Source organism: Sinocyclocheilus anshuiensis, unplaced genomic scaffold, assembly GCF_001515605.1.
Source record: "Sinocyclocheilus anshuiensis isolate Anshui unplaced genomic scaffold, SAMN03320099.WGS_v1.1 scaffold681, whole genome shotgun sequence".
NCBI lineage: Eukaryota > Metazoa > Chordata > Actinopteri > Cypriniformes > Cyprinidae > Sinocyclocheilus > Sinocyclocheilus anshuiensis.
Genome location: NW_015537978.1, coordinates 86,040 through 100,586, shown reverse-complemented (window position 1 = coordinate 100,586; position 14,547 = coordinate 86,040). Strand labels below are relative to the sequence as shown.

At 38.5% G+C, this 14,547-nt stretch overlaps 2 protein-coding genes across 5 annotated transcripts; one reads left to right on the top strand and one right to left on the bottom strand.

Moving 5' to 3' along the window:
* The first annotated feature begins 8 nt into the window (after nucleotides 1-8).
* LOC107672396 (LIM and calponin homology domains-containing protein 1-like) lies at nucleotides 9-5,466 on the top strand. The gene is made up of 7 exons (XM_016465561.1): nucleotides 9-56; nucleotides 1,714-1,749; nucleotides 1,830-1,947; nucleotides 2,063-2,230; nucleotides 2,562-3,656; nucleotides 3,981-4,086; nucleotides 5,077-5,466. The coding sequence occupies exons 2-7, from the start codon at nucleotides 1,740-1,742 to the stop codon at nucleotides 5,179-5,181; spliced, it is 1,602 nt and encodes a 533-aa protein (XP_016321047.1). The 5' UTR covers nucleotides 9-56; nucleotides 1,714-1,739; the 3' UTR covers nucleotides 5,182-5,466.
* A 2,693-nt stretch (nucleotides 5,467-8,159) lies between these two features.
* Nucleotides 8,160-14,084, bottom strand: LOC107672433 (myelin proteolipid protein-like). 4 transcript variants are annotated; one of them, XM_016465622.1, is made up of 8 exons: nucleotides 13,896-14,084; nucleotides 13,528-13,626; nucleotides 11,551-11,737; nucleotides 11,234-11,390; nucleotides 10,081-10,255; nucleotides 9,933-10,006; nucleotides 9,783-9,848; nucleotides 8,160-8,433 (listed from the first exon to the last, which is right to left on the bottom strand). In XM_016465622.1, exons 1-8 carry the CDS (start codon nucleotides 13,897-13,899, stop codon nucleotides 8,359-8,361), a joined length of 837 nt encoding a protein of 278 aa, XP_016321108.1. In that variant the 5' UTR covers nucleotides 13,900-14,084; the 3' UTR covers nucleotides 8,160-8,358. The 4 variants fall into 4 exon arrangements, with proteins under 4 accessions (XP_016321108.1, XP_016321128.1, XP_016321122.1 ...); XM_016465642.1 differs by lacking the exon at nucleotides 13,528-13,626 and having other exon boundaries at nucleotides 13,896-14,077; XM_016465636.1 differs by lacking the exons at nucleotides 13,528-13,626; nucleotides 13,896-14,084 and adding an exon at nucleotides 12,769-12,879.
* Nucleotides 14,085-14,547: the final 463 nt, after the last annotated feature.

The window sequence follows — 14,547 nt, the reverse complement described above, 5'->3', positions numbered from 1 at the left end:
ATCAACATAGACATTGTTATCTTACATCAAGGAAACAAATTCAAAGTTGAGTGAAGGTGAGCTATGTTTAGTTGTATGGGGGTAGGTATGCATGAGAGGTGTGTGTTTGTGTGTTCATATGTAGTGGTTGCAGTCTGGCAAGTTTTAAATCACTCTCACAGACTAAACTGCCCAGTTTTCCACACGCAGGTAAGAACCTCTTGCTTTATAATGCACACACACACTATAGCAAAGAAATGCACTGACATTTACATTTTGTAAATGTCCTCCTCACAGATATAGTGAAACATGTCTTAAACCAAGCTTAAATGCTCCTTGTGAAAACGATTGCATATGGTATCTGATTGAACTCTTAAGGTCTGGGAGTTGAACTCATCTGTGTGTTCAAGTTTTTGTCTGAGTGAGTTTGGATTACGTAGCAGGGGTTCTTCCTCTAACTGTGATCAATGACAATTTAACAAAACAAGCAATAAAGATGATTTCACTATTCTGGGAAATGAGGAGGACATCCTGCCATTATGTTAGAAACTTAACCGATACGTGTGTGATGTTGTGCTTTTTGATCCTGGAATGTTTGAGGAGGACATGGCTTTTATGAGTGTGCTAAGACAAAAATGAAAACATCTTCACTAATATAGTCAGAAACTGACATTTGAAGTGCACTAGGACTATTTGAAAGGCTCATAAATCAGCCAAATTATTACATTTAATACTATCAACAGATTTGGGCAAGGGTTAGGTTTAGGGACAAAGTCAATATAAAAATCTTACTTGTGTACCTTTGCACACACGTTTTAATCTGTCTGTCCAAATATACATGAGACAATTGATTATTTATCATCACCGCTGGATTTTGAAGCATGCAAACAATGCCAAGGTCAGAGGCATTCATCGTGATATCACAAAAATTGGACTGGTATGATTTCAGTCGCGCTAAAGCGTTTCTATGACATTTAATAAGACAAATTATTGTTTTAGTTTGACTGAAATCAAACTCTTACAAAGCATGCAAGAACATTATTCAAGGATCTGTAAACAGAACAGATCCTTTCAGATTGCTGCCACTAAAAGCCAGACACCAATGAGGGAAATGTTGGAATATACAGCTCCATATCACTGTGATATCATATAATTAGCTCTATAAAGCATGTGCATGAGAAAACCTAAGTATTCCACAAACAGAAGATCTTACAGACAGTTTTCTCATCACTCTTGTGTCTGTGTTGCTGTGTTTTATGACCTGTTCTTCCTCTTTGCCATTGTCCTGAATGTCTTCCAGCTCATTTATTTTTAGCTATTTATGTCTTCACCACTTAAGTGCTAAAGGACTAATGCATCCCAGCACAATGCAATTACTATGTCAAGTGCAATTCCAAACAGTGCATGAAGACAATGAGTCTTCTGAGTTTCTGTTCTAGATGGCATGCTAGATAACACACACGTACTGAAAAAAAAAATGTGGAAGTGCTGCATTTTTCTGCAGTATGTGCATGCATCATCTTTGGGGAGTACAGGAGCCTGATTGCGCCAATCTCAACCTGTTCTGAGATTATATAAAATCTTTAATAATGTTGAACAACTGGCACTAATAAAATGAGCATGTCAAAAAAATACTGTACCTATGGTATAAATAATAACAGAAAGAGAGATAGAAAAACTGAAGCTGTGCTATAAAGTATATCTGACTTCAATTTTCATGTATTTCTAATATAGGCCTGACTGAAGAAGAGGATCTTGCCATGTCCAGTGGTACACACACGCACACACACACACAAAATATACATTTGTAAACCAAATACACTCTAATAGGTGGTTTTCTATGATTGTAGATGTTAACAGGGAGGCCGTATTCCAGGCGACAAAGGTTCGAACCCATTTGAAACAAGATGGAAGCTGGATCAACAGATCTCAAAATGTTGAGGACACACAGTCAGATGTAAAAGCACGGTAAATGCAGGTTTTCACTGTCATCTGCTGGCTGAGAGCGGTAGTATCAACCAGCCAAGGTCTTTCTCATGTTTGCTTGAACTCTCAAATTATTTCACGTTTTACTCTCTAACAGTAAACCAGTAAAGCTAGGAAAACCTAAAAATGTGTCATCACCTGAGAGCAGTTCGGTCTCTTCCTCCATCATGCCATGTGCAGAGAGTACCGCCACCACCTCCTCCAGCCTGGACTCGTCCACACCCCCTCAAAGCTCTTCTGTCATGTCAGCCTTAAGGAAGTTTGAGTGAGAGCTTTTCTTATTTTCCTTGTGTGTAATTCCTGTATTCAGTGTTTCTGCATTCAATCAGGGGCCTAAGGGAGAGCCGTCTGCTCTCCCTTAGGCCCCTGAACCCAACAGAAAACACACCAGTCAAGAGTGGGTCCAATCTGGCCAAAAGGTTTTGTACATCTTTCTTTACTGGATAGAGCCTTTTATCCTTTAATTTCCTCAAATGCAAGTCAGAATAGCTGAGGCAGAAATCCTTAATTTCTAACAATACTAAACTGCAATATCAACATTTAATATTTCATTAAGGCCAATCAGATGCTTCATAATTATTCTGAATGTGTTCCAGTGCACATCCTGTCCTTGAGGACTCCAGAAGAGCACATGTAGAGAAAGCAGTGGAGCCATCCATAGTCAAAGCCACAGAGCAACCACTGAAGACACCAGCAGATGCTTCTGTAAAGGACATAGTGGAAAAACCAATTGCCATACTTGCAGAGGAACCATTGAAGACATATGCAGATGTTTCTGTAAAGGACATAATGGAGAAACCTATAGCTAAACCTTTAGAGGAACCGATGAAGACGCATGCAGACGCTCCTAAATTGGATGTAGTGGAGAAACCTATAGTTAAACCTATAAAGGAACCATTGAAGACGCATGCAGACGCTCCTAAATTGGATGTAGTGGAGAAAACTATAGTTAAACCTGTAGAGGTACCATTGAAGACACATGCAGACATTCCTAAAACGGATGTAGTGGAGAAACCTATAGAGGAGCCATTGAAGACGCATGCAGACGCTCCCAAATTGGATGTAGTGGAGAAACCTATAGTTAAACCTATAGAGGAACCATTGAAGACACATGCAGACACTCCTAAAACGGACATAGTGGAGAAACCTGTTGAAGAACCACTGAAGACGCATGCTTACACTCCTAAAATGTATGTAGTGGACAATATAGTTAAACCTGTAGAGGAACCACTGGAGACACCTACAGATGTTCCTGTAAAGAACATAGTGGAGAACCCTGCAGAGGAATCACTGAAGACACACACAGAGACTCCTGTAGAGGGAACAAGGAAGACGCCTGTAGATGGAGCTTCAACAGATCAAACACTATCCAGTGGAGTGCTGCAGGAGAAAGCAGTCAAAACCCTACATGAGAACCCAGCAAAACCTTCAGGTACACTGACTACAGAGAATCAAGAAGATGATACAGTTGAACAAGTCTCAATAGCACATGCACCTGTAGTTGAGGCTCCATTCGAACCCAGACAAGCAGAAAACCAGCCTACAAGTGAACATGGGGAACTTTCACTAGTATCTGCTCTGGAAATTCCAACTACAGAGTCATCAACTAGATCAACTACAGAACCGACCGAAGAACCCCGTGTGGCAGCCCTGGAAGAGAACCACAGACTGAACAGTCAAGCTGAATTGAAGTAAGTCGCTTATAAGACACATTTATTTAGATATGATGTCTGTGGACTTCTTTGAGTAGGTGTTTTTGCTTTAATTAATTTCTATAGCAATAACATTAAAATATGTAATTAAAGGACCCACAAAATATTAACATAGTAAGTATATAGTTTATTAGCTAAATTCAGTTATGCAAACACACAGAAACATCAACACTGTAAAATTAAGTGTGACCTGTCTGTTTTACTGAATACCTTCATATATTTTTACAATAAAGTTTACAGGTATTAGTATTTAACACAGTTCCATTCTTAATAAGTCGTGTGTGTATCTGTCTCTCTTTGTAGTGTCAAAGGTAAAACCATGTGTTCCTTCTGCAAGCTGCCCATAGATGGAAATGTGAAAATCTCCATCAACATTCCTGCCATTTGCTGCCATCCAGATTGTTTCAAGGTTTACTTTTTAAATCTTTTCTTCCTCTGTACTCAGGCTCAGAAGTCAGTGTCTCACCCTTCCACCAAATTGTTTTCATCTGAGTCTTGTCTCATATTTCCACTTGGTTTCAAGGTTTTTGGTGATCTGATCACAGGTGGTCAGTGCTCAATACAGATGTTAACAAGGTCAAAAACATTTTGTGATGGGATCATTGAAACCTACAGAAGCCCAAGACATTTGTTATTATTATTTTTTGTTTTCTCGTACTTGCAGCTCAAAGGGATATTTCGTTTACTCGCCCTCAAGTGGTTCCAAACCTGCATGAGTTTTCTTCTGCTGAGCACAAAAGAAGATACTTTGAAGAATGTTGGCAACCAAACAGTTGATGGCAGCCCACTGTTTCCATAGTATGGAAAAAATATTATGGAAGTCAATGGCTATTATCAACTGTTTGGATACCAACATTCTTCAAAATATCATCATACTCAAAAATCAATCGAATAACAAGCAGTACTAGACAAATGCTGTTGTTTTTCATTTCTGTTTGTTCTCAGCAAAATGCGTTTTTTTTTTCATTAGTTTTGTTTTTTGTTCAGAGAGCTTCTTTTCAAAAAGCTACCTGTTAGAATAAAAACATAAATGTTTTGTTTGTTTTGGAATGAATCTACACATGCTAATATGCTTTGATTATAATAATAAAATAAAATCAGTCACAGCTGTTCTTTTTTTCAGAGACAGGGTCTGTTGTAACCTAAACATTTTACTTGTGTATTTAACCTTTTCAATGGTCTAAAATAAAATCTCAAGAGACGCATGTTAATAGCAGGTGGAAAAAAATGCCTATGCTTGGAAGCAAGGCCCAAAATTAACTTTTCGACCACATCTGCCAATGCCAGTGAATTGGCTTTATGTTTTACTGCCTTGGAACTTTTTCTTTATTTTCTGTGAGAATTAAGATGTGCCGCAGCGTGATGAGTAAAGCTGTGTCTGTGTCTTTGTGTGTTTTAGTGTAATGGTTGCAGCAGTCCTCTGGATGATCTCTCTTCATCTATGTACCACTATGCTGGGGAAATCCTCTGCGAGAAATGCTTTGATCAAATCTTCCAGCTCTGATGACTCATCCTACTGCAACCTACTCCACAACAACTTATCACCATGACACCCAAGCACATCTCAGTGTCTACCAGCAAGTTTGCTGTAATTCAGCACTAATAAAAAAAAAAAATCAGTCTTTATCAGTAGAGGAACTGCTGTCGTAGGTTTATTGCACATAAATTCAACACAAATTTTCAGTAAATGGTCGTGCTGTGTGTGCATGTCTTCCTATATACTGACAAAACTCCCCATGAGGTTTAATAAAGTATTTCTCTCTTTCTGATCAATATATTCCTTGTCGTCTTCTAACAATTCACTGTTTCAAATGTATTTTTTTAAATATCCTATCAGCTTAAAGGAGAAGTTCGCTTCCAGAATGAAAATTTCCTGATAATTTACTTACCCCTATGTCATCCAAGATGTTCACGTCTTTCTTTCTTCAGTCGAAAAGAAATGAAGGTTTCTGAGGAAAACATTCTAGGATTTTTCTCCATATAGGCTAGTGGACTTCAATGGGGGTCAACCATAGACTGTATAAAAACATGGACGTAGTGTCCGTGACGTCACCCGTAGGTTTCTGAAGAGCGTTTTTGAAACTCAAAGTGAGCGGAGCCGGCCGTCGCCATCTTGGCAGCGCGTCACCCGCGTCACTCCCGGGTAATCGAGAATGGGCAAAGTTCTTTGCTGAAGCCACGCCCACCTAGCTCGACGGTGGTGACAGCAGGGCACTCCACCTGTCACTCAAGTGGCCACGCCCTTAATTATGCAGAACTTTAAGGCTTAATATAATTTAAACAGACGAGTTATAAATAAAATTCACCCCCCTCACAGTTGTCATGAAGGGCAAAATTAGCTATATAGACCAAAACCACTATTTGTACCAGGCTGTAAAAAATCTTTTTCTGCTGTAAAGTTCAGTAGCCCCTCACTGCAGAACAAAGATCCAGGGGGCGGGGTTGGATCCACATCTAGGGGGTGGAGATGGGTGGGTTTAGGGATCAGGGGGTGGAGATGGGTAGGTTTAGGTATATGTAAGGTGGGAGGAGTTGGATCTGGATCCAACCTCGCCCCCTGGATCTTGTGTTCTGCAGTGAGGACCATCTCGTAAAGTTGGGGAGTCTATGGGAATGACTCCCTTTTGGAGCCAGTCGATGAATTGCAGTTTGTCACTTCCGTGGTGGTTTCACGAGAGAGACCGGAAGGTTGCCGCTTGGGATCAACGTGTTGAAGGTCCAAATAGCAGTTTCAGTGCAGCTTCAAGGTGCTCTACACAATCCAAGCCGAAGAATGTGTCTTATCTAGTGAAATGCAATACAAATTTACATACTTTTTAACCACAAATGCTCGTCTTGCACTAGCTCGACCTCACGCATTACATAATTACGCACATGTGATGTAGGCAGAAGTAGCGACCCAGTGTTTACAAAGCGAACGTGCAAAGAAAGTATTTTCAACTTTACAAAAAAAGGTTAAACAAATAGAAAGTGAGGTGGAGTTTACCCTACCTTTTTAACCGACGAGACAGACAAAGAACTAACCGTTCATGACTTTTCCAACATGATTACACAATGCATGAAGTCATGGATGCGCAAAACGAGCATTTGTGGTTAAAAAGTATGTAAAAAGAAAATGATTGTTTCACTAGATAAGACCCTTGCTCCTTGGCTGGGACCTTTGAATCTGCATTGAAACTGCAGTTTGGATCTTCAATCCGCTGGCCACTACTGAAGTCCATTATATGGAGAAAATTCCTGGAATGTTTTCCTAAAAAAAATGTAATTCTTTGTCACTGAAGAAAGAAAGTCATGAATATCTTGGATGACATGGGGGTGCTTGGTGCTCCTGGAAATTTTCATTCTGGAAGTGAACTTTAACTTATCCGGTTTAAATGTCTGTAGCTGTGACAACAAATTGACAACACTGATCATCTGCTTTCATTAAAGGAAATTAAAGTTTATTCAACACACAGTTTATGTAAATTAACTTTAGTCTGAATTCTGTATGTTTTATTAATCATTTACAGTTATCAATTTTACTGTAGAAATAATTTTTAGTTTTCTGAAGTAAGCCAGTAAGTGAACAATAAAAAAACATTAGTTCCTTGGATCGAGCACCATCATTGATCAGGTTCAGCATATTGCCACAGTTAGTCAAAATATACAATGTTTTCCTAAAAAAAATGTAATTCTTTGTCACTGAAGAAAGAAAGTCATGAATATCTTGGATGACATGGGGGTGCTTGGTGCTCCTGGAAATTTTCATTCTGGAAGTGAACTTTAACTTATCCGGTTTAAATGTCTGTAGCTGTGACAACAAATTGACAACACTGATCATCTGCTTTCATTAAAGGAAATTAAAGTTTATTCAACACACAGTTTATGTAAATTAACTTTAGTCTGAATTCTGTATGTTTTATTAATCATTTACAGTTATCAATTTTACTGTAGAAATAATTTTTAGTTTTCTGAAGTAAGCCAGTAAGTGAACAATAAAAAAAACATTAGTTCCTTGGATCGAGCACCATCATTGATCAGGTTCAGCATATTGCTACAGTTAGTCAAAATATACAACAAATACACCCAGAAACATAAAATCACACAGACGGTGACACTAAGAATGTCTGTAAATACTGAATTCAAATTGACACAAAGAAAGCTGTTCACTACAGCGCTGTCACACAGAATAAAACACCCACATCTGACTGAGGAAACAACACACTCAAACTTTCTTAAAAAGATGGAATGTGTGAGAGAGAGATGAGAGAGGCTAAAATCCTGGCAAACCGCAAGGCATTAATAAGACCATGAAGCACAATGAATACAATCATTAAAATGAATAAATGGCCATGAGAGTATATAATAATGTGTGCAGCAAAGACAGAGAGAGAGGAGACAAATGAAGAAATACAGAAGTTAGATTCCACCCCTCCAGAGATCCACTGTACAGTAGTTTGTGGTTTTACGTGTAGTGCTTCAATGAATTGTTGTATTTTCATTGGTAAATCTACCTTAGTGTAGTTTGTACTAATTTGTCTCATGAAACCAGTCGTTTGTGTGTGTGTGTGTTTGTGCTCTGTATGATAGAACTCTGCAGGGGCTTCATGGAGCTCTTTTGCGTTTCCTCACCGGCCACACTGATGACACCACTGAAACTGCTGCCACAGGCGACAGGAAAGCGGGCCTAGCAACACCGAACCTAGCAACGGATTCCCTTCCTTCCGAGAAACCTAAGAACAGCGTAGTTGTAGGTGGTGGCAACCACGTAAACGAACTAGGAAAAAAGAAGGAAGAAACAACACGTGTCTGATGTATTCCTCTGCAAAAGGATTTTTATATAGGAGAAATTTGAGCTCTTGTGGCATGAGTGTTTATATCCTTTTGAGACTTTACTATAAACATCAGGCAAGGAATGCAATTCCAGCAATAGCACATCATTATTTATTTACAGTCTTGTCCAAAGCAGCGTATAGCCCTTATATTTTAGAGGAACAATACCCCTGGAGCAACAGGGGCTTTAGTTCCTTGTATAGTAAAGCATAGTATTGCATAACTAAAAAAAAAATACTTAAAAAAAGTTGTGTAATTTGTTAATGCAGCAATATGCATAGCTATTGAATCTCTTATATCAATAAATTATCACAAGCACATTTAAAAAGAAAATCACAGAAAGAAATGTGATTAATTATACTGTTACACATAGTATACTTTTCAGAATTAAGACCAAAAAAGTGAAGTTCAGTCTGTAAATCTCTAGCAGCATTTGTTTTCAGATGGCACATATCTAATGCAATGTAACTGAAACTATTAAGTGTAGCTTATGTGTCCAAATAATTTTTAAATTATCACAAGCACATTTAAAAAGAAAATCACAGAAAGAAATGTGATTAATTATACTGTTACACATAGTATACTTTTCAGAATTAAGACCAAAAAAGTGAAGTTCAGTCAGTGTAAATCTCTAGCAGCATTTGTTTTCAGATGGCACATATCTAATGCAATGTAACTGAAACTATTAAGAGTAGCTTATGTGTCCAAATAATTTTGGGAGCTGCTTAATTACGGTATTAAATGTTTACATCAGTCTCATTGTGCTCCTCAACACGACAGAGAAGCTCTGGTTGCTCATAGTGATTGTCTTTAGATAAAGCCTGAGAAATGACTGCTGCCAAATATACAGGAAAAGGGAGTAGAGACGCTGGGGATCTGTCATTAGCAGAGAGGTCAGTTACTGACTGTAAACTAAACATTCCCCTGCTGTTCTTCCATTATTAACTTCATGCTCTGCACTCTGACGTAAAGAATTTAGTGCAAATAAAATCCCAGTGAATTTGAATTCAATGGCAGTGGAATTTTGTCAATAGGCGTAGAAAATATAAATGAATATGTAAATATAATAAGCAATAAATGTACATTTACATGTACATTCTAAGTGATCGTCAAGATGCATCAATCACTGTCAACTGTAATTTTTAAAATCATTAAAACCATTAAAATAACGAACTTGCTGCTTTCCAGAATACAAAGCAATAAGCCTCTTGAAGAAGGTCACTATAACCTTGCACAAAATCTTCTACAGTAACTATAAATGACTTCACAGATGTAAAACATTAGACCACTAACCAGGGCAAGAAGGGTGATTCCGGCTCCAGCAAATGCACAGATGTAAAGGTCATAGGTCACATAGAACTGGAAACATAAAAAGGGATATCAGAGACATGATCTCTTGAAACTCTGAGCATGTGCGTGTGTCTAGGATAATAAACATCTAACCTCTGGTGTTTTGCAGATGCTTGCCAGTGTATTTCCACAAACAATCCCCGGCACAGCATTCCAGGGAAGAAACCCTATATAAAACAACACAGACATCATGATTGTGAGCACACACAAGCATACGTACAGATGAAGGGTGCAGACCTACCATACATCCGTGCATCCATGCAGACCCTTGCTTGCTGGTTGAACAAGGTGGTTTCTGACAGGATGTTGACTTTGTGACAGGAGCTTTCCATATTAATGAAGAAGAGCACAGGAATGGCTGTGAAGCCAAAGACAACCAGCCAGATCACGGCGAGCACGTACGTCAGGATTATGAACTGGACAAGAGAAACAGCTAATTAGATCTGTGCAACACAACAGGCATGGACATTGCAAACTATATAAGAAAGTACAGTAAGTAAAACTTGATTTATATATAGCAGCACCTTAACAATGTTTTTACTGCTTTACACAAGTAATATACATATATGGTCATAAATGTTCACATACATATATAGATATAAAAGAAGATATAAAATAAAAAAATAAAACTGACTTTATGAAATAGCTGACTAAACCAACTGCTCACAGGTTATCAGGATACAACCAAGCAAGATGCTGTCGGATGACCTGAGTGATCTAGCTGGAGTATATATCAGAATTCCCACACTTTCTGAACCTTTCCAGTCATTTATGATGATGGAATAAGTAGTTTCAAAATCATTTTATAGAGATCACATTTACAGAGAGTAATTTCACACTGCATAAATACTTTAGAACTGAGTATAACTGAAAAAGCATATTGTCTATTGAATTTACCATAGCTTCTCCATGACTTTTATGACATGAGGTTTTAATATTTTGAATAATTATTATCAATTAATGTTATATTATAAAATTAATATTATAATATTGGCTATTTTAATACAAATTATTTTAAAAAGTATTTTACTGTTGATTTTTTTCAGGCCAAGAAATCACATTTTTTAAATTTTCAACTTTTCGTATCGTATTATTTCATTCATCAAGAAAGATGCGAAAGGACCAGCGACCACAAAATTCAGAATCTAACTCTCTCTCTCTCACACACACACACACACCAAATGTCCCCACAAGGATAGTAAAACCTGCGGTCCCCATGAGGGAAATTATTATTTTTTTAAATAGTAAATGATGTTTATCTGAAAGTATAACAATGCAAACAGGTTTTCTGTAAGGGGTAGGTTTAGGGGATAGAAAATATTGTTTGGTCAGTATAAAAGTAATAGAAGTCTATGGAAAGTCCCCACAATTCACAGAAACACACACACACTCACAGTCAGGCTGAGGCAGCGCCCAAACTTGGTGCTCCTGAATTCTCCAAACGTCTGCTTTACTGCACTGGTGGTGTAAAAACCTTCAGCCAAAAGCAACAATCCATAGAGGAAAAAGAAGGAGGCCAGACCGTAGATCACATACTGGAAATATTTTATACTGAAACACAAAATATAGAATAAATAACACATGCAAACATTCATAGGACAAATTACAACAAACTATAGCCTACTAAAGAACACTGATTTATGAAAAGCAATTCTGTTCTCACATTATGTACTGCACTGTACATAATCACCAAAAAAAGGCAATAACTCACAAGTCTGCCAGCACAATGAAATCCTGGACGTCCCTTGCGAAGTAGAGCTCTACAAATGTGCGTGTGTGAGTGAGCGCCTCATGCCCTCCCCCGCAGAAGAGCGCCACACCGGTGTAGCAGAGCAGGGTGGCCAGCAGGCTGGTGTAGGGCACGGCGCCCAGGCAGCGGATGCAGCAGTCATAGCAACCTGTAGGTGAGTAATATATCAACACACCAACTGCACATGCAGCACATACAATACACACACACATTTATACACACACACTGTACTACCAATACACAAGTGCGCTCATACTCAACTACAAAATCACACCGATGACCTCGAAATGAGTACGCAAAGAGTTAGTTGGCCTACAGTTAGTCAAGGACACACACAAAAACACATGCATGCACATACTCAATGAGCTCTGTGAGTAAATGTATCTGATGCACACACACGCTTGTAAATAGTCAGTCAGTGTATAACGGAATCACAAATGAACAAGCCAAATGCAGACAAAGTGAACGCAGGCAATGAAAAAGCCCTGTTCGAAATCCCGAACCGCAAAAGAAACCCAAATTACAAAAACCTGAAAGTAAGAAAGTAAAATACGAGGCAGCAGAAGAGATGACAGGTAAAACAACTGCGTCAATAAAAGGCTAAAAACAGTTGTTTTTAAGCAACTTAACCAAAAGAAGCCAAACAAACGATAAGCCCCAGAAGGCTCAGCTATGGAGTTCTGTGGTCTTCAGTCTGTGAGGGAAGATGATGCATCTCAGGTCACCTAGCGCTTTACACAACCACGGCTGTTTCACTGGAAACATCGACACTGCTGAGTCGAACCCACGCCAGGAGAGAGCCACGCAGACGCTTGTCCACTCACTCCAGAGAGATGTCTGTTCTCTATTGCAGTGATGTCTAAACTGAAGGAGAAAATTTCTCTTTCTTTCTTCAGATACACTCCACTGTCCACCTCAAGGAAGAAAAAAATGCTTCGCTTAAGCTGCTCCTCTCCCTCCCTCGCTTCTTTCTCTCCTTCTTTCCCTCCCTCGATCTCTCTCTCTCTCCTGAGTAGCCTGGTGTCAGGATGAGATTTGGGGAGGGGGGGGGGTTCATGTGGGTTTGAGGTTTTGTGGTCAGAAAAAGAAGCACTTGTGATAGTCAAAAAGGCTTTTGTTTTAACAACAAAAACTATCATTGTGAACAAACAAAATACACACACGCACACACACACTCACAGGCCTCAGCAGTGGAGTACGTCATTGCGTTTCCACTCATAGTGGCACAGACTGACACCACCGGGGTTACAATTGGGATCGTGGCAGGTCAACTAGTCTTTAAACTGTTTTCTTCTCAACAAGTCTGTCACTCACAATAATCTGATTACTATAAAACACACACTTTTATCACACCTTCTGTTTGAGAATGTGGAAATGCTTTTGGGTCCATCCATCCATCCATTCTCCAAAACACTTAAAATAAACTCTTCAAGTACTTAATTAAAGGGATAGTTCACTCAAAAATTAACATGCTGTCATCATTTACACACCCTCATGTTGTTCCAAATCTGTATGACCTTCTTTCTTGGGTGGATACTCTGAAAAAATTTTCTGTTTTTTGTTTGTATAATGAAATTCAGTGTGGTCCAATGTTGTTTGGACACCAGTTTTTCTTTGTGTTTTTCAGAAAAAAATTAATGTATACAGGTTTGAAACAACATGAGAATGTAAAAATGACATCAGATTTTTCCATTTTGATTGGACTATCCCTTGTTTTGAGCAGAAAATAGAAAATTTGCCGTTACAGTTCAAACAGAAGATGTGATTCTGCATAGGGCTATTAAGTTGTTATCCAAAAAAGGAGAAACCTACAAAACAATTCAATGCATACATACATATGAATCCTTAATGCAACTACATTAAATATTTTCCCAGTTCAAACTGGCACTGGGCCGTACAAGAGTCCCCTTCAGAGAAGAGAATATTTGACCTAAAGACCTGATGTGACCTCCTGGAGTCTCCTGGGGTTACTGGTCTTCTCATCCACACCTCTGAGGCGTCGTAGCAACTGTCTTAGCCAATCAAAACCGGAGCCAGCTGGTTAATCAATCAAAACAACCTTTTAATTAATAAGGATCCATTAAATGCATCTCCATCACAAATGCAGAAGTGATGCCTTTAAGCTTCTGACCAACCAGATGGCATCTTACACACATCATACAAAAAAGAATCATTAAAATGCCTGTATACATTTGTCTAAACAACTTATATCACATGCAAATCAAAGACACACCAATCAATTAAAATTCTGCCCATAAATATTCTTAGTGGTTAAAATGGGTTTAGGTGAGTTCAGGTAGACTTACCCATGTGAGTATGTGTGTGCGTATCACGCTCTGTCTCTGTGATGTGCCGTGTAGTTTAATCTCCCTCGATGCTTTTATGATTCTCACTCACGCTTTTGTCCCTGGAACAATAAACAAGCCCCTCTGCTCTCTCTCACAAACTCACACACACAGGGGCAGATCTTAAAGATGCAGCGCCCCTCTTTCACTGCCATGATAAATAAAGAGTAAGAGTGTTTGTGTGTGTTTCAGTGCAATGAACCCTAAATGTTCACATGCACATGCATTATAAAGATGAGCACACTGGTCAAAATGTTTGTGCACAAACACTAGTAGCACTTACTTCTGGGCTGAGTTTTTCTACATTAACATTCCTATAAATACACTTTTACTTAGCTATATAAATGGGGACATTCCATTGACTTCACATAGTGTTTCTGTATACAGCATGTTACAAATGCTACAACTGTTAGACTTGTAGTATTTATAAATATTATAAATAATACAAGTCTAACAAAACATTCTGCATTTTTAGAATTAAAAAGTTTTAATTTTAATAGCATTTTTACAAATGAGATTTGATTCACTGTTGCTCACTTCTGGGTACAAAATTGTCCCCAAACTATGATTAAGTTGACACACACAAACACACACACACAAACACACACACACA